Source organism: Uranotaenia lowii, chromosome 1 (assembly GCF_029784155.1).
Source record: "Uranotaenia lowii strain MFRU-FL chromosome 1, ASM2978415v1, whole genome shotgun sequence".
Taxonomy (NCBI): Eukaryota; Metazoa; Arthropoda; class Insecta; order Diptera; family Culicidae; genus Uranotaenia; species Uranotaenia lowii.
The window spans coordinates 6,326,886-6,347,198 of NC_073691.1; the positions used below are offsets into that span (position 1 = coordinate 6,326,886).

Here is a 20,313-nt window from a genome sequence, read left to right on the forward strand (position 1 = left end):
AAATATCCTTTAAATAAAACTTTTTTTTAGATGGTGCAATCATATTTTGTTCTATATCAACTCCTATTTCTAGCTTTGTGGCCTCTTTAAAAAATCAAAGTTTGAGGAAAATTTAGCTTTCCAAATAAAATAAGATTTTTAAAATGTAAACCAATAATCACAGTAGACAAATTTCGAAAATTGAACTGAAATTTTGAACAAAATCTAACATTTTTGGATTTTTGGATTCTCAAAATGCGAAACACACTATTATTGAATATAAATTTATTGCCAAAATATTGCTTCAATTTACTCAAATCCCTCCGCAACCTGTTTTGCATTTTGAGAATCTAAAAATGTCAAAATGTTAGATGTTGTTCAAAATTTTTCTAATGTAACTGAAACATGTTTGACAGTTCATTCTTTGAAAAGTTTGTTTTTTTTTCACTTTTTTACATTTTTTGTGGAAATTTCAAAAAATATATCCTCATGTGCAAAACTCTGCTTCTAACTTCAGCTTTTTTAGCACTATGTGAAATTTTGTTTTTACATTTTTAAGTTGATCTATAGCCTTTTTCCGAAAAATATTACTTCGTCTTTTTTAGACTTTGAATAACGTATAAATGAATTGCTGTAGCCTGAATATTGTCTGAAAATTATATTTGAGTTTCGTTACGAGATTTCCTAAATTTTGTATAAGGCTTGATCATTTAGTATCTCGGAACTTTATTTCGGTGATAGCTACGTTAATAGAGAACGGATACGCAAAACTTCAGTAGCGTTGTGGTATTTATGGAAAGGACTATCTTGCCTATTTTTGGTAGATTTTTAAGTTAACGTGTGTTTGAGATATTTACGATGCAAAAAGACATGGTAAAAATAATTTTGCACAAATTTGCTCCTTTTGCGCATTTTGCGCCTCGAAAATTCTTCATTGTTGACTTGAAAGCTCATGAACTGTTGATTTTTTTTCGGACCAAATGGTTCAAGAGCCACTCTAGGATCCACACGAAGTTCGAACCAACCATCGGAGTGCAACCCTTTATCTTAAATATGGTAAAAAGTCTATGGTTATTGGGGATAACTGAATGCAGACTCCTTAAATAATGCAAAAAATCCATTTCCGGCTGGCAAAAAGTGTTGCCTGACTTATGGACACCAAGTAAATAACTAATAATGATCAGTTCCAAAGATCGCAATCTATGCATCAGGTTTTTTACGCAATATGACAGATGTGTTCTGATGGACAAAAAAATTATGTTTAAACCAGATTTAAGAGTTCAAATTTTTCGAGATACCAACTCATGAAAAGGTTCCAACCAGAATTCAATTGCTTTTTCCAGGTGAGTTTGTGTAAAATATTATGATTTTGCAAAGGTTTTGCTTCTGTGGTAAAAATAAATAAATCAATACATGACTGAAAAAAGTGTGCAAAGATAAAAAAGAGATTTTATGAAAAAGTTAGAGTATTTCTTGAAATCATTGATAAATATTTTTTAAATATATTTTTACATTAAATGTCATATTAACACCTGCATTTCCTCCATAGAAAGTTTTTCGATCAAATGAATAGTTTTTAAAATACACACGTTTGTAACTGTCCGGATTCTAAACGATCATAGCCTTAATACGGTTTAAAAACAAGAGAGATATGGCTGGATATGAATATTAGTCAGGAGTGTCAAATTGACCCTCTAACGGAAACTAATGCAAGGAAGAGTTCATTAGAAAGACAATCCCTTAGAATTCGTTCAATTAAAGGTCCCATCAGTTTCTTAAATATATAGGTAGGTACTGTACATAAATCAAAATTCCGACAAAACCGAAGACCTCGTCAGGTAATTTCAGGAGCCAGTGAGCGCGGTCCCAAATAGCAACCCATGCGTCTTTCAAGATGGCAAGTAGGCCTTTAATGTGCATCTGGACGGGCGCACGCGGAAGGAAGATGGTTAATAAATGGCTATGCGCGCCTACTTTAACGCGGGACTCGGTTTCTTAGAGAAATGTGGGCCAAAAAAGACCGTTGGCAGTTAAGATTAGATAGGTAGGTACAGGTAAGAAGAGCGCGCGCGAGTCCTTTTTCTTTCAGTTTTTTTCTACCGTTGAGTTGTAGCTGAACCCTCACATAATATTGCGTGATCACAGAACAAGTGGCGCGCACTTTTCCCACACAGCAGTGTGAGGGGTTTCGGTACATAACAGGAGAGAAATACACTTGTTGAACCCTTCAAATTAAAAACAGAAAAAAAACTCCCGGAGCTGACCTTTTGCCTTACAGAATTTTTTTAACACCAGGAGGTAAGTTCACGTTTATACGATTTCCATGTGCTTTCGACGCGACTAGGAAGTGTGCTAGCATAGGTAGGTACTTGTTGTGTGTTCGCATACATTCATACATACAACATACAATCATACATAAACAAAAGTGTGGATACATACAGAAAGTGAGTTGTGGTAGCAGTTTAGTTTTTTTTTTGTTAATACGTACAGGTGTAGTACTCCAGGATGTTCTGCTTACAATTGAATGAATTGTAATGCATTGTCTGCAGCTGGAATGGAACAAGAAAAAGCGGGAGGAAGGGGGAAAAGACGAAGAACAACACAAGAACGAAACGAAAAACGGGAGGCAAAAAGGGGGAAAATTGCGGTTGATCGTTAGTTTTATTTTTCATCCAGGAGAACAACAACACAGAGAACCTCATCGTCATCGTTTTGCATTTTAGAACTTCCATCCGGAGTTTTGTTGTTTGTGTTTCACCGGAGGGAGTTCAGCAAAAAGCTGGAAAAAGGGCAACAAACAGACGGCCGAAGCAGGTTGAGCAGCAATTGGTTGATGTTATTATTATTACTGTTTTCGGCTGCTTGCTACTGATGATGCCGCGCCGCCGATTCTGGAGGTCTTTTTCCAGTTTTATTGTTGGGCTCTCTCTCAAAGTCCCTAGACATCGACTTCTGGTTGTTGCGCCTTGTTCTGCGAACTGCAATCGGATATTTCTCGGTGTCGTTGACTTTCGGTCGGCATCAATGGCTGTTGTTGGCAGTTGAGGTGCGAGGGACGCGAACCTCTTGCTGCAGCCAACCCAAGCCAACCTAACAACAACAGGTTGCATTTAAAGGGACTCTTGCTGGATCAGATCAGAATCGATCGTGAAGTAGAAGACTAGCAAGAGTAAAAGAAGTTAAAACTTCACAGGGAAGTGGTTGCGAATGCTGCCTATAGAATTATTATTTAAAGATCCCCTTTTTCTCTATTATAAATATTTTACCTACCTGAGTTAAGTGAGTTGAGCACTCTATCCCGAGAGTTTACGGATAGTTTATTCAGATTGGGAAAGCAGGATCCAGAACTCAGTTCAGATTTCTCGAAATTCGAATAGTTATGTTAAATTGAACACTTTAATGAAAATATTTCTAAATCATTTTCAATATTCAACTATAATTTTAAATATGTTTAGAATTTTTAAGTTGGGAAGATATCCAATTTCATGGTTGAAATTTTAGTATAACATTTTCGAATATATTCGTGACGTCTTTGTAAGCAGCAAACATTAAAGGTGATTAAAGGATAGACATAAGGGTTTATTCTGCGAGTCACCTGACGTGACTTGTCAAATTTCACCTTCTAGTGCTTACTGAAATATCCTCTTCAGGATAGAAATGTTAGCTCGGATGAGCTACAATAGGTTTTCTGAGATCATCTGAAACTACTTTGCTTTCCTGAAGCGTTTCCCGAAGCCTGAAGGACAAAGTGACTAGCAAGTCATGTTATGTGATTCGCGAAATAAGCCTACACACTTAGAAAAATCCACGTAGATTTACATGCAACAACATGGGTAGAAAGGAATCGGGCATTTACGTGTGATAAAACTGTACAACTCATGTGAATTCCCGGTAGCGCTCAAGCCTGTTGTTTACTGTACATTTACATTATTTAGCACATCTCATGAATCTTATTGGACAGGAGTATTTTCGCAAAATAAATAAGTCACTGGTTAGAGGCAGAAAAAAACTTTTATTGAACTTTGATCACACTTTTTTATTGAATAAAACCACTTACACCGATCTTCAACTTTCAAATACTGGTTAATTTTTGACGATTCTCCCGACGACGGAAACGACGGCTGGTGCAATAAGACAGCAGAAAATTGGGCCCCAACTATGCGCTCTGATGTTTTGGGGATTTAGCAACAGTTTCCTGTAAATAACAGCAATTGGGGTGAAAATGTTAATCAAATCTCAGTTATTTTCGATATTGATTTACCTCTAATCAGCAATCACGGTCAGATTGAAAGAAAAAACTAAAAACTTTTGCCGACGCAGAAACCTGAAACGAACAGGAATGAAAACAAAACAAATCTGACAAACTGACGCTGACGCTGGAATAAGCATGCATTGACATGTAATTTTCATTGAAGAGGCAAACATGCTATACTCTTTTTCAAAATTTTCCGGCGGCGGTGTAAAAATGTAAAATCACTTGTAGTGTAATGTTACATTTTTTTATCTGTGTAAATTTCCAAGAGAAAGGAAAGCAGAATTTGAAATGCACACACTTAGAAAAATCCTCGTAACATTACATGCAACAGCATGGGTAGAAAGGAATCGAGTATTTACATGAAAAAATACTGCTTAATTCATGTAAACTTCCCATCGCATTCAACTGCTTTGTTACTGTAGGTTTACATTTCCCGTATCATCCTTAGGTATATGGCTATTTATCCAATAAGAAAAAGATCGGGCTTTCTTTTATAAAACTTTTATTTTTTTAAAACAACAACTACATCATATAAAACAAACAAACATTTTACCCGATTTGAACACTACACACTGCACACTATTCACTTTGAAGAAACGCCAGTTGATGTTTTTTCGATTCCCTCAGCGACGGAAACGATGATAGGTGCCGGAGGACATCGAAGGCAACTATCGGACTTCTGCAAAAAAACAAATGGTAGAAGCTAATCAACAGTGTAATCACTTCTTTAAACGATATTTTGATATATTTTCACTTACCTTACTCAATAACTCTGTCCCCACTACCTCCGGGAGGAGGCTCCAACTCGAACAAAAACAAACAGCACACGCACAGGTAAAACAAAATACGGACGAAAGTTGCTTCACTGAGATTTACATGAAATTGCAAGTTAATTTCATCGCAAATGTCAAGATGCTATACTCTTTTTCATATTTTCTGTGACGAGGCTGCAAAAAAGTGTCATGTAAGATTACATTTTTCTTTCTGTGCAGCGTCCAAAACTAACAGTGTGAAATAAGCGATTCAAAATTTGCATTCTAAATTAGTTCAAACTTCAAAAATAAAAATAAGTTCAAATGCAAGGATTCAGCTTCAAAATTATAACTAAGAATTTTTACAATAGGAATCATTAATTTCTGGAATATGATAAGTATGACCCATATGTTTTGGGTCTCCAAGCATCAGTGTTAACTTTGAGATGATTTGGTTGATTCCTGAATTAGCGCAACGCGGTTAAATTTAGTATGGAAAATTGTATGGGAAAAGAATTTGTTGCATATTAAATCATCGAGGAAATTTAAATAAGCTTGAAATGATGATTGTTTAAAAATTTATGTTTTTTCCTATTCTTAAGCTTCAGTTTTTGGTAACATGAGAATAAGCTTGGTATTTCATGACAAAAGTTATAACCACTTCTAAATAAGAAATCTTAATCCATCAAAAAGCCTTTAAAAAAGGCAGGCTTTGCTTTCTAGAGCTTTGAATAATTGCATGAAATTTTGTTGCCAAGGTTATATAAATCCATATAAATCAACAAAGTCATTGGCTGGCTATGCAAAGTGTTTTTTGCATGTGTGCACATGTGACAATTCTCCCAATAATAGTGTATTCATTCTAACTTTAACTGATATATTATCTTGAAGATGAAAAACGGATTATGTGAACGGTATAACGATTTTTCACCATACACCATCGGTAATCGAACGTTTTCGATAATCGGACGCCCCTTCTCGTCCAAACAGGGTCCGATTATCGAGCGAATACCTCGATAGGTATGAAAATAAAATGAAAATGAATTCTTTAGCAAACATAATTGCTTTATCTGATGATAGTTCTAAAAAATGTATAATGTATCTGCTTCTGCTTCACCAAAAATAAAACGGATAAAAAAGTGCATTCGAACTTATTGAACATCCTGTTAATGAACTAACGCATTTTATCACAGATTGCAACAAAAGTTTATGTCTTAAAACTCATAGGAATATCACCATAAGGCTGCTAGAAGGAGTATAAATTTGAAAAAATAATATGTTGTCAAATATTCCGTACTGAACTTTTTTTTAATTTTGATTTTCGACAATCGAAAACAACTGTAAACTCAAACTAAGAATTTAAGAGTTGTTTAAACGAGGTGAAAATCTATCAATTCACATTGGGGTAGATACATGGGACGATTTGCCAATCGTGACACAGCAAACTGTTCAAATCCTAATGATAAAAAAAATTTGAATAAATTTGATATTGTTTTTTGAGCTGTGTTTAACATTCATCCGTCCCTGAAATTTTTACCCGTCACAGTCCCCGGAGTCTCAATTGGACACTCCTGACTAAAATCAATATATCTCTCTTATTTCCCAACCAATTATTGTAAAATTTATAGTTTTTCAGACAATATTAACCTACAACACTTCCATTTTCCGTTATTAAAAGTCTAAGAAAAAAAAAACCGAAAAAAACATGCTTCGGAAAAAAGACTGTAGATCAGCTGCGGAATGCTTAAAAAAATTTCAGTTTGTGTTCAAGAAATCTGAAGTGAGAAGCTAAACGTTGCACATAAGGATATATTTTTTGAAATTTTTAAACATTTGAAATTTTTAAAAATGCCAAATAACTTCAACTTTCCAATCCACTTTTCATAATTTATCATGTGTGACTGAAAAAAATTGGACGGTTCATTGATTGAAAAGTACGGGTTTTACACCAGCTTTTTACATTCTTTGGGGTTACGATCTTTAAAAATTTCAAAAAAAATATATCCGTATTAGCAACGTTTAGCTTTTCACTTCAGCTTTCTAGAACACAAAATGAATATTTTTTTTAGCATTTCGTAGCTGATCTACGGTCTTTTTCCGAACCATGTTTTTTCCCATGTTGATGTCTTGTAGGTGAATAATGTTTGAAAATCATGTTTGATTTACATTCCAAAACCAAAGGTTTACAAAACTATAAAATTTGTAAAAATCGGTTGAGAAACAAGAGAGATATAGTGGTTTCAAACGAGGAGTGTCAAATAGACACTCAAGCCCAAGTAACACACAAAAGTAAAATAGGTTTTATAATTTTTGCAAGGAGTTTTATAAGTGATGTATAATACCGATAACTATTTTAAAATGTATTCATTGGAAACCTTTTCACGACTTCACTCCAGGACAGCTACAAGCGTCTTATAAAGTCAATCTATGAAACAGCAATAAATTTTTCTGATCAATTTTTTATTTGACTCTTTGTGCATGCTATAAAACATTTTTATATCTCAAAATATTTACCTTTTGAAAAAGTCAAGAAATACCTTCATACAAACCTGTTTTGATTTATAAAAGCCTTTTTATATACTTTCTCAGTACCCTTGTTCTTATAAGGTCTTTGCAAGAAACTTCTGTTTTATAAATGTTGCTTATTGACTGATTGTAGCCTTTTTAAAACGTTTATATGGAGCAAATCCCTCTATATGCCAAAATAAGCTTGTAAGGGGTATTTGGCCAGATAAAGGGTTTATTAAAGAAAGTTATGCAGTAATCGACCAAAACGTCAACAAAGAATGTCTTTCGAAAGCAAAGGAAGGAATAAGTGTTTTCGCGTTTGCCTGGCACAACAACGGATGAGTTTGAGAAAAACATTCCTATGTAGATGAAACATTGTGAAATAATTCTTGAAATAATAAAAATTTTAAACAAATTTTTTTGAAAGTTTTATTTGATTATCAATTCCTCTACCGTCAACATTATTTGAATCCGAAAAGTTTTATAAGGTACCTACATGTAATATTCTTTTCGTAATATTTTCGAGAGGGCCTTGAAGTGTTTTGTACTTATAAGAATTAACAAAATGCTTCAAAAAAAAACGCATCGAGCCTAAAGCAGTTTTGTAGGAAAGGCTCACAGACTGCTATATAACTTTGTCGGTTTATAGAATGCCGTTCAAGGTTCTTTTTGTAATTCCACACTCTTCAATAAGACAAAAAAGTTTTGTAAAAGTGTATTAGTTCGATAAGTAGATAATTTAAAAAAACAAAATCGTTTTTTAAGCGTTCAATATCGACTATTATTAATTTCATATATTACCGCCATTTGTACGAAAAATAATGATGAATATATTAACGATGTATATCTATTTTAGAAAAAAAAACACTTATCTTGTTCATGTTTTTATGAGCTTGGACATCCTTGCGACTGTGATAATGTTGAAAAAATGTTTACCATTCACATGAAAGATTCTAAAATTGAAAATAAAATTCATTCAATCCGATTAATCGGATATTTATTCTTAAAAAGGACGAATTTCAGCAGGCCCCTTATTTTTCTCAAATTTTCTCATACCTATTTGCGGTAAATTTGAAAGGGCAAGAGAAAAATCGACAGGTAAAGAAAATTCAGGATGAGAAAATAACATTTATTTATTGAATAAAATGATGATGAACAGGTATTAGCTTTGTGTTTTATTTTTTTTTATATTTATTTTGAACGAGATTAATTTGTTTTAAAAATTATTACCAGGATCCTTATTCCGGAGCAGAATTATTTGTAGATGAAAATAATATAATCAATAGGTTTCATAAGCGCAATTTATAAAGAGCTTGTAAACCGGCCAAAAATCTCAGCCAGAGAACAAAATATTATTCAAAAAAGAAAGTCCTGCCGGAAGGGGCATTGGCCCGTCTTCGGCTTCATGGACAGGTTCGCGATTCAACATCAGATATTAAAACGTTTATCTAACCCGAGTAAATCCCAAAAGATGGATACAATGCTTCAGCATTACACAATGAAAGAATCCAAAAAAAATTGTTTTAAGTAATTGTATTAAGTTAAGATTTTCCCCGATTTTTCCCATTTTCCCAACCCGCTCTTATAACTAACTACCTTACCTTAATTCTGTGTGAGTGTCAGTGTAGTGTGTACTTGTGTATCCCTCGACGAACGGCTTGAAGTCCTGCATCCGGATGCGTTGTATGATGTCTCTACCAGCCTCGGCTGGTTTCGGTTCAACTTCGTTGGTCATCAAGCGAATAGAAACATAGGCAGTCCCTGACTCAAGCCCCTAGAGGCGAGTGGGGACCGCTCACTATGTTCCCTGTTTTGCCGGCTTCGCTTGGTTTGTATGACGAGCTCGAAATGGCCGAAACTCCATCGCTCAGACGCACAGCAGCAACCACCTCCGCCCCACAACACTTGGGGTTAAACATAATAGGCCTGCGTGATAAGCCCACAATCTAGGCATTAGTTAATATTCATTACCGCTGTCTCTAGGTTTCTTACCGATCTCTTTAACTCCTAGCATTATGATTTAACTAGTTCGTCATTTTGGCATGCCGACTGTTAAAACGAACCAGTACTCCATCCAGGCTGTGGGTTGATAAGAAGCACTATGTAGACACTATACGTGTTTCAAGTTTCACTACGAACCTGATGTGAATTGAACCGCTTACTTATCAGCCTGCCGTGCACTTAATAATCTTTCCACTTTGAACAGAACTATATGAATTATACTTTATTAACAGCTGAAAGTGAGACTACTAGGGTTCAGGTAGCAAATGGTCTCCTTGATGCTGAACCTTCAACTGGTAACGTTTCGCTTAGTGTTGTTCTGTTTTGTTGGGTTAGTCACAGTCATCTCCACTCTCGGATGCTGTATTCTTGAGATCATCGATCGGTAGAAGAGAGAACAGCAATCCCGAGTAATCGTTCCAGGGTTGGATCTGCGTATCTAGTGTTCCTTCTTTTCCCTTCTGTCGAACAGATTTGATCATGCTGTCAGGTTAGGTTGGCTTGGATGTGCTCTATGGGATATCTTGAGCCTGAACCGGAAAAATAGCTCATGATCAATTGATTCTTGGCCACAATTGATCTCGTTGCTCGTGTTCTGTTGTGTATGTTGTTTAGTGTTCTGTTGTACAATTATCGATCTATTTATTTACTTTTAACCTATCTTATACTACTGTACCATTCTATCCAATTTTGGGGGATAATACCCATTCCAAGGCTGCGTAACAAAATCCTGTCACATGCTGCTTTTGGAGCAGGTGACAAGCTTTTGAATTTGTTTTGGCTTACTAAGGTTTATAATTTGCGCTACAGAACCTACTGCAGAAGGGCCTTTTTGTGCTACTAAGCGTTGTATTGCAGTTTTATTGATCCTTATATAACCGGCCGTGGTTTTATAGCTTTAATTTATAGTTGGTAGGAAGTCCCTTAGAAAACCTAAATTGTTACTTGGGAGGTCTGATTAGGGAGTTTTTTTTCCTGGGCTTTCAGGGTACGTCCATAAAAAAGTAATCAATCGAAAACGTTCACTGAAGAAGGTAGTAAGTTGCTATCGAAATACTGGTATATGAACTTTTCATTTACCGTGGTTGAATTAAAAGGAATCTTTCGATTGCTTTGATTCAGTCGAATCATTCAACCAAGTAGGCTCATACCACAACAGAGTGAAGTAATTATGCAATATTAAAGATTTCAAGAATTCATTGAGGGTCCCCGTCCCCGAATAAATTGTATTTTTTGGATGCCCCCGAATAAAGTCACAAGCCGCCAAGCTTCCAATGGTGTGATATTGACACTCAAGAGCGGATTACGGTAAGTAATTTTAACCGTATTAAATAGCTCCATTTTTTGTCAATGTACCTTCTCATACAGGATTATTCAACCAGATAAAAAACTCAATCATTTGAAATAAGTGACATCAAATAAAAAAAAATCAGTAAAATCGGCGTTTTCTGTGCCCCGTTTGAAAAGCCATTATAAAGATTCAACAACCACGTGGTTTAGATGATATTTGGTACTTATTATGAGAACTTCTAGTTTAAATAATTTGGAGACGATTTTGAGTTGATAAAAAATTTATCAGGATTCGTCGTGCAGATGTAACAGACCATATCAAAATTTGAAAAACAGTGGCTTTGAGTAACAATTTTTAGAGTCTTTTAAAAAAATAGGCTATAGTCGGGATGAAAGACTTCCAAATGTATCTGATTAAAAAGTAGTTCGTTGAAGCCTAAGTAGTTTAAGTGCTTTACGCCTAATTTGACACTCTTCAGATATTGCTAGTTGAACAATTTTCCAAACATATAAAATTTTCCAAGGAGCTTAACAAACTAAAAAGGTATGAAAGGTCTGACGGCAGAAAAAATATGTCTGAAAAATTTTAATAAGAAGAAATGTTTGCCAGTATTCACTTGAAATTAAAAAAAAAAATGCATAGAAACCTTACTTTGCGGTTGCGGTTCGCACAAAAATCACGCGCAAAAAACAAAAAAAAAAAAAAATAAAGCTGTCGATAGATGCACATTTACCAGCAGAAAGTAATGAAAGCTCAATGACACGTTTTAAATTTAAACTTCGCATATTATTTAATTTACCGACATCCATTAGAACAAAAAGCGGTAGTGTCAAAGAACAAATTTATGTTAGAAAACTGGTTTCTTCTAAAGCTAGCAGTAGCAATATAGTTTTTTAAAGGACACCGGAAAATCTAAAAAATTTTAACCTGATGGAGGTAAAAGTATATTATTCGTATTTTCGAATTTAAACTTTACATAACTTTTTTCATGGTAGCTTCTTAGGGAATACTTTGGGATTATTTTTGTACACTAAATTGTACGAATGGTATTTTGATATGCAAAAATTCTTTCAAGTGAAACTAACTGATTCAATCAGAGTGAGTGAATAAAGCTTCAAAATTCATATAAATCTTGGATTATTTTTAAAATTTTACGGAATTCAAAACAAACCTGAAACCTGAAACTGTTGTTTTTATTGACTAACAGTGTTGGGTAATTGTGATGCTAATGAATCGAAATACGATCTTAATAAAACTACATTTCGTTAGATAGATTGAAACATTCCGTCTTTTAAATCTCAATCAGGCTTCATGATTAAATTCTGAACAGCTTGATTTATTGAATACTAGGTCTATCTTTTTCCATAGTTCTTAAAGAAGATTCTTTTGTATAATAAAAATATCAAACAAAAAAAAAGGTTTTCCTTATTATATTGTGAAAAAGTTATGAAAAAATTTATGAAAACTGAAAGCTTTTTCATAAATGATTTGAACTAACTGCTTATGAATTATGTTTAAAGCTTATTTAAAAAGGGATTTTTATAAATGCAGAATTATTTTGTTGACTGAAATTTTAAATAAAGCTGCAAATATTCAGAAAAGATCTTTCAACCAAAAAATTTTTTTTTTCTAAAATTTTAACTTAAACTGGAAATGCAATCTTGGATGCCCATCAAAACATTCCTTCTATTTTGAGGAAGTTGTCTATTTTTTTAAAAGCACTCCTTCACGTTTCCCTTTGATGTCCTTTAGGTGTAGAGTATGGTGGGGTAAAAGTACGACCTTAGTGCTATCCTATTTTTAGAAAATTTTGCCAGTTGTTTTCCAAAAAAACAAGAACAGCATTTGGTTCTTTAGACTTTTATCTCTCTTCTACAAAATTACGAAGATAACTGATCGACGCATTTGATAGCAGTGTTGAAAATGCCTTACTGCTATCGAAACGTACTCTTACCCCACATCTGGGGCAAAAGTTCGAATGATGTGGGGTAAAAGTACGACCATTCAAAATTCCACAATTCTGCATGAAGTCAACAGGAAAATGATTTTGTATTAATCTCTGCTTACTGCAGCAGCTTCTTTGTTCGTTTCTGATACCAATCCTATGCATGGGCAATTAACCTGCGTGAATTATGAGTTCTCCATCAACTGTCCATATTCAGCACGTTTTCGAAATCCAGTTCTCATCGTATTTGAGCAATTTTTCGCGCGAGCAAGTCTTGTAGAAACAAAAATATGCGTTGATGTTTCCAGAGCATTTAAAACAGAAGTTTAAATTTTCCGTTCAGATTTACTTCAGTAGACCCTGTATATAATTCGTACTTTTGCCCCATTTGCAGTTCGTACTTTTGCCCCTTCAAGGTTTCTTATGATTCACAGTTTATTGTGCAGAACAGAGACATAGTAATTAAATTCTTTCTTCGGCATTTGATAGTGATTAAAAACAACTAAAAAGAAACATCAAAACTTTCATTGAAAGCCAGACTTTGAATGCACAAACATGTTTGCCGTTATTTGAAATATTACACCATTCAAGCAAAAAAGCTACTTTACCTCATTTTTCGGAGTATTTTCAATTTCTACTAAAACAAACTATGGCTGGTTCATGACCAAATCCAAATCACTATCAATCCACGCCAGAGTTTTGAATTTTACTGTTCTCGGTTTGTGATAATCCCAAAACGTACTTTTATCCGACTCGTACTTTTACCCCACCCTACTCTATTAAAAATGCACATACGCAATTGTCCTGCCATCGGCAAAGCTAGCCTCAGCAGGGGAGCGGAAACGTATGCACCACGTAGGAAGGGACAACGTCGTCAACCCGCCCGCGGATAATCAAATTTTGGATTTTACTTCTTTCTTGAACCAACATCAGCCATTCAAAGAGCTGATAAGGACACAGGTCACCTTTCCCTGTTTATAAGTTCATACATATATCTATCGTTTCGAATTTTATGGCGCGCTTTTTGGGGGGCCCTCTATACGAAACAGAACAGCGATTCCAGCAATCTGACAGGCGCGTACCAGAGCCACTCAACCGTAACACGTGCTCCCTGCATCGGTTTTTCCTGCCACTGTACTGGTTCGGGTTGAAAGGGGGAAAATTTTCCCAAAAAAGTGTGGGAACATTTTCCCGTAGATCAGAACCTCATTAGCATATCGGACCTCGTAGATTGACTCTTTAATAAAACACATTTTCAAACTTCAGGATGTCGATCGAACTTTTATTGGCATCAGCAACGCAATTCAGTGGCAGCGAGTGGCTGCAAACATCTTTCCAAACTGTAACCTCGAATGTCCTGTCAAAAACGAGAGGGAGGATGCGGTAGAATAATTTTCGTAATATTTCTAGCGAGCAGGGAAAGAAAACTTTTCGCACCTTGGCACAAATGTGTTCCAGCTTCGATTCCGAGTAGTTTTCACTGGCACTAAATTTGAACTAACAATATTAACACTAGGTTTGGATTTTTAAAAATTTGCTCTAACAATTCACTCTAACAGGGAGGACGACACGATACAACTTTTGTTCTCAGCAGGGTGGCGGTGAGACTCTTCGAAGTCTTTCTTCGGCACTCGTTGTCACCTTAATACAGGCACACACTGTATGGCATCCTTCGATTGCGATGCGATGGCAGAAAGGAAAACCGCGAGAGGGTAACTCTTCCATATTTCCGCTCACTCGATGAGTGAAACACTCCGCTCAGCTTAGGGAAACACTCGAGGCGTCGCCAACCGTGCCGTCGCCGGCAGTGGTGAGATCCGGTTTGTTTACGCATCAGTTGTTTTCCGTTTTTCCACTTTCAAACTTAGACGAGGGAAATCTGTGAGAGGTGAGGTGGTGCAGAATTTGAGTTCCACCACCCTCGGGTGACTCACACTTGAGATACTCCTATGAATTGTAGATGGCAGAAATCCCATTGGAAAGTGATGGCAAATGTTGGAAAAATGTTGGTTAAATATGTGAAAGCTGTTTGATGAGTGAGGCAAGTTTAGCAGGATTTCAAGTTGTATAACAGTTGAGTTGAACGAGTAACCACGCGTTCCATTAAATCACTCAATGGAAAGTATGTTAAAATTAAAAATAACAAATTCTCTCGATTCAAAACAAATGGATATCAGATTTCAGATAATCTTATATGTATTTAATATCGAACATGAAGTTCAAAATAAAAATAATGAAAGAAATAGATTTGATTAGAAGATTTAAAAGTATGTAAGAATATTCATAGAAGAAAATAACGGATGAGATATCAGAATCCTACTCCTGGAAACTGTTGTACAATTTTGACAATTTTAACGAGTTTGAAATTTTGACAATTTTGACCATTTTGTCAATTTTGACAATTTTTACAGTTTTGCCAATTGTGACAAATTTGACAATTTTGACCATTTTGTGAATTTCGTGAATTTCATGAATTTTGTCAAAAATAACAATTTTGTGGTCAATTTCGACAATTTTGTGAATTTTGTCAATTTTGCCAATTTTGACAATTTTAACGTTTTTAACAATTGTGAAAATTTTGACAATTTGTCAATTTTGTGAATTTTGTGAATTTTGTGAATTTTGTGAATTTTGTGAATTTTGTGAATTTTGTGAATTTTGTGAATTTTGTGAATTTCGACAATTTTGACAATTTTGACAATTTTGACAATTTTGACAATTTTGACAATTTTGACAATTTTGACAATTTTGACAATTTTGACAATTTTGACAATTTTGACAATTTTGACAATTTTGACAATTTTGACAATTTTGACAATTTTGACAATTTTGACAATTTTGACAATTTTGACAATTTTGACAATTTTGACAATTTTGACAATTTTGACAATTTTGACAATTTTGACAATTTTGACAATTTTGACAATTTTGACAATTTTGACAATTTTGACAATTTTGACAATTTTGACAATTTTGACAATTTTGACAATTTTGACAATTTTGACAATTTTGACAATTTTGACAATTTTGACAATTTTGACAATTTTGACAATTTTGACAATTTTGACAATTTTGACAATTTTGACAATTTTGACAATTTTGACAATTTTGACAATTTTGACAATTTTGACAATTTTGACAATTTTGACAATTTTGACAATTTTGACAATTTTGACAATTTTGACAATTTTGACAATTTTGACAATTTTGACAATTTTGACAATTTTGACAATTTTGACAATTTTGACAATTTTGACAATTTTGACAATTTTGACAATTTTGACAATTTTGACAATTTTGACAATTTTGACAATTTTGACAATTTTGACAATTTTGACAATTTTGACAATTTTGACAATTTTGACAATTTTGACAATTTTGACAATTTTGACAATTTTGACAATTTTGACAATTTTGACAATTTTGACAATTTTGACAATTTTGACAATTTTGACAATTTTGACAATTTTGACAATTTTGACAATTTTGACAATTTCGACAATTTTGACAATTTTGACAATTTTGACAATTTTGACAATTTTGACAATTTTGACAATTTTGACAATTTTGACAATTTTGACAATTTTGACAATTTTGACAATTTTGACAATTTTGACAATTTTGACAATTTTGACAATTTTGACAATTTTGACAATTTTGACAATTTTGACAATTTTGACAATTTTGACAATTTTGACAATTTTGACAATTTTGACAATTTTGACAATTTTGACAATTTTGACAATTTTGACAATTTTGACAATTTTGACAATTTTGACAATTTTGACAATTTTGACAATTTTGACAATTTTGACAATTTTGACAATTTTGACAATTTTGACAATTTTGACAATTTTGACAATTTTGACAATTTTGACAATTTTGACAATTTTGACAATTTTGACAATTTTGACAATTTTGACAAATTTGACAATTTTGACAATTTTGACAATTTTGACAATTTTGACAATGTTGATAATGTTGACAATTTTGACAATTTTGACAATTTTGACAATTTTGACAATTTTGACAATTTTGACAATTTTGACAATTTTGACAATTTTGACAATTTTGACAATTTTGACAATTTTGACAATTTTGACAATTTTGACAATTTTGACAATTTTGACAATTTTGACAATTTTGACAATTTCGACAATTTTGACAATTTTGACAATTTTGACAATTTTGACAAGTTTGACAATTTTGACAATTTTGACAATTTTGACAATTTTGACAATTTTGACAATTTTGACAATTTTGACAATTTTGACAATTTTGACAATTTTGACAATTTTGACAATTTTGACAATTTTGACAATTTTGACAATTTTGACAATTTTTAAAATTTTGACAATTTTGACAATTTTGACAATTTTGACAATTTTGACAATTTTGACAATTTTGACAATTTTGACAATTTTGACAATTTTGACAATTTTGACAATTTTGACAATTTTGACAATTTTGACAATTTTGACAATTTTGACAATTTTGACAATTTTGATAATTTTGACAATTTTGACAATTTTGACAATTTTGACAATTTTGACAATTTTGACAATTTTGACAATTTTGACAATTTTGACAATTTTGACAATTTTGACAATTTTGATAATTTTGACAATTTTGACAATTTTGACAATTTTGACAATTTTGACAATTTTGACAATTTTGACAATTTTGACAATTTTGACAATTTTGACAATTTTGACAATTTTGACAATTTTGACAATTTTGACAATTTTGACAATTTTGACAATTTTGACAATTTTGACAATTTTGACAATTTTGACAATTTTGACAATTTTGACAATTTTGACAATTTTGACAATTTTGACAATTTTGACAATTTTGACAATTTTGACAATTTTGACAATTTTGACAATTTTGACAATTTTGACAATTTTGACAATTTTGACAATTTTGACAATTTTGACAATTTTGACAATTTTGACAATTTTGACAATTTTGACAATTTTGACAATTTTGACAATTTTGACAATTTTGACAATTTTGACAATTTTGACAATTTTGACAATTTTGACAATTTTGACAATTTTGACAATTTTGACAATTTTGACAATTTGACATCTTTGAGAATTTGACAATTTTGAAAATTTTAATAATTTTGACAATCATGACAATTTTGTTAATTTTGTCAATTTTGACAGTTTTGAAAAAAATGTCAAAAATGTCATAAATGACAAAAATGACAAAAATGACAAAAATGACAAAAATGACAAAAATGACAAAAATGACAAAAATGACAAAAATGACAAAAATGACAAAAACGACAAAAATGACAAAAATGACAAAAATGACAAAAATGACAAAAATGACAAAAATGACAAAAATGACAAAAATGACAAAAATGTCAAAAATGACAAAAATGACAAAAATGACAAAAATGACAAAAATGACAAAAATCACAAAAATGACAAAAATGACAAAAATGACAAAAATGACAAAAATGACAAAAATGACAAAAATGACAAAAATGACAAAAATGACAAAAATGACAAAAATGACAAAAATGACAAAAATGACAAAAATGACAAAAATGACAAAAATGACAAAAATGACAAAAATGACAAAAATGACAAAAATGACAAAAATGACAAAAATGACAAAAATGACAAAAATGACAAAAATGACAAAAATGACAAAAATGACAAAAATGACAAAAATGACAAAAATGACAAAAATGACAAAAATGACAAAAATGACAAAAATAACAAAAATGACAAAAATGACAAAAATGACAAAAATGACAAAAATCACAAAAGACAAAAATGACAAAAATGACAAAAATGACAAAAATGACAAAAATGACAAAAATGACAAAAATGACAAAAATGACAAAAATGACAAAAATGACAAAAATGACAAAAATGACAAAAATGACAAAAATGACAAAAATGACAAAAATGACAAAAATGACAAAAATGACAAAAATCACAAAAATGACAAAAATGACAAAAATGACAAAAATGACAAAAATGACAAAAATGACAAAAATGACAAAAATGACAAAAATGACAAAAATGACAAAAATGACAAAAATGACAAAAAAGAAAAAAATGACAAAAATGACAAAAATGACAAAAATGACAAAAATGACAAAAATGACAAAAATGACAAAAATGACAAAAATGACAAAAATGACAAAAATGACAAAAATCACAAAAATCACAAAAATCACAAAAATCACAAAAATGACAAAAATGACAAAAATGACAAAAATGACAAAAATGACAAAAATGACAAAAATGACAAAAATGACAAAAATGACAAAAATGACAAAAATGACAAAAATGACAAAAATGACAAAAATGACAAAAATGACAAAAATGACAAAAATGACAAAAATCACAAAAATCACAAAAATGACAAAAATGACAAAAATGACAAAAATGACAAAAATGACAAAAATGACAAAAATGACAAAAATGACAAAAATGACAAAAATGACAAAAATGACAAAAATGACAAAAATGACAAAAATGATAAAAATGACAAAAATGACAAAAATGACAAAAATGACAAAAATGACAAAAATGACAAAAATGACAAAAATGACAAAAATGACAAAAATGACAAAAATGACAAAAATGACAAAAATGACAAAAATGACAAAAATGACAAAAATGACAAAAATGACAAAAATGACAAAAATGACAAAAATGACAAAAATGACAAAAATGACAAAAATGACAAAAATGACAAAAATGACAAAAATGTCAAAAATGACAAAAATGACAAAAATGACAAAAATGACAAAAATGACAAAAATGACAAAAATGACAAAAATGACAAAAATGACAAAAATGACAAAAATGACAAAAATGACAAAAATGACAAAAATGACAAAAATGACAAAAATGACAAAAATGACAAAAATGACAAAAATGACAAAAATGACAAAAATGACAAAAATGACAAAAATGACAAAAATGACAAAAATGACAAAAATGACAAAAATGACAAAAATGACAAAAATGACAAAAATGACAAAAATGACAAAAATGACAAAAATGACAAAAATGACAAAAATGACAAAAATGACAAAAATGACAAAAATGACAAAAATGACAAAAATGACAAAAATGACAAAAATGACAAAAATGACAAAAATGACAAAAATGACAAAAATGACAAAAATGACAAAAATGACAAAAATGACAAAAATGACAAAAATGACAAAAATGACAAAAATGACAAAAATGACAAAAATGACAAAAATGACAAAAATGACAAAAATGACAAAAATGACAAAAATGACAAAAATGACAAAAATGACAAAAATGACAAAAATGACAAAAATGACAAAAATGACAAAAATGACAAAAATGACAAAAATGACAAAAATGACAAAAATGACAAAAATGACAAAAATGACAAAAATGACAAAAATGACAAAAATGACAAAAATGACAAAAATGACAAAAATGACAAAAATGACAAAAATGACAAAAATGACAAAAATGACAAAAATGACAAAAATGACAAAAATGACAAAAATGACAAAAATGACAAAAATGACAAAAATGACAAAAATGACAAAAATGACAAAAATGAC

General features: G+C 31.9%; 1 protein-coding gene across 3 annotated transcripts in view; it reads right to left on the bottom strand.

Moving 5' to 3' along the window:
- Positions 1 to 14,354, bottom strand: part of LOC129753805 (paired box protein Pax-8) — a 53,211-nt gene extending 38,857 nt beyond the window's left edge. The window contains exons 1-2 of one of the 3 annotated variants that reach the window (XM_055749661.1): positions 14,169 to 14,354; positions 2,468 to 2,522 (exon numbers count right to left, since the gene is read on the bottom strand). In XM_055749661.1, the coding sequence (XP_055605636.1) occupies positions 2,468 to 2,519 (52 nt within the window). In that variant the 5' untranslated portion in view covers positions 2,520 to 2,522; positions 14,169 to 14,354. Of the gene's footprint in view, positions 1 to 2,467; positions 2,529 to 14,168 lie in introns of all 3 variants that reach the window. The other 2 variants (XM_055749655.1, XM_055749666.1) reach the window with 2 other exon arrangements.
- Between the last annotated feature and the right edge of the window lie 5,959 nt (positions 14,355 to 20,313).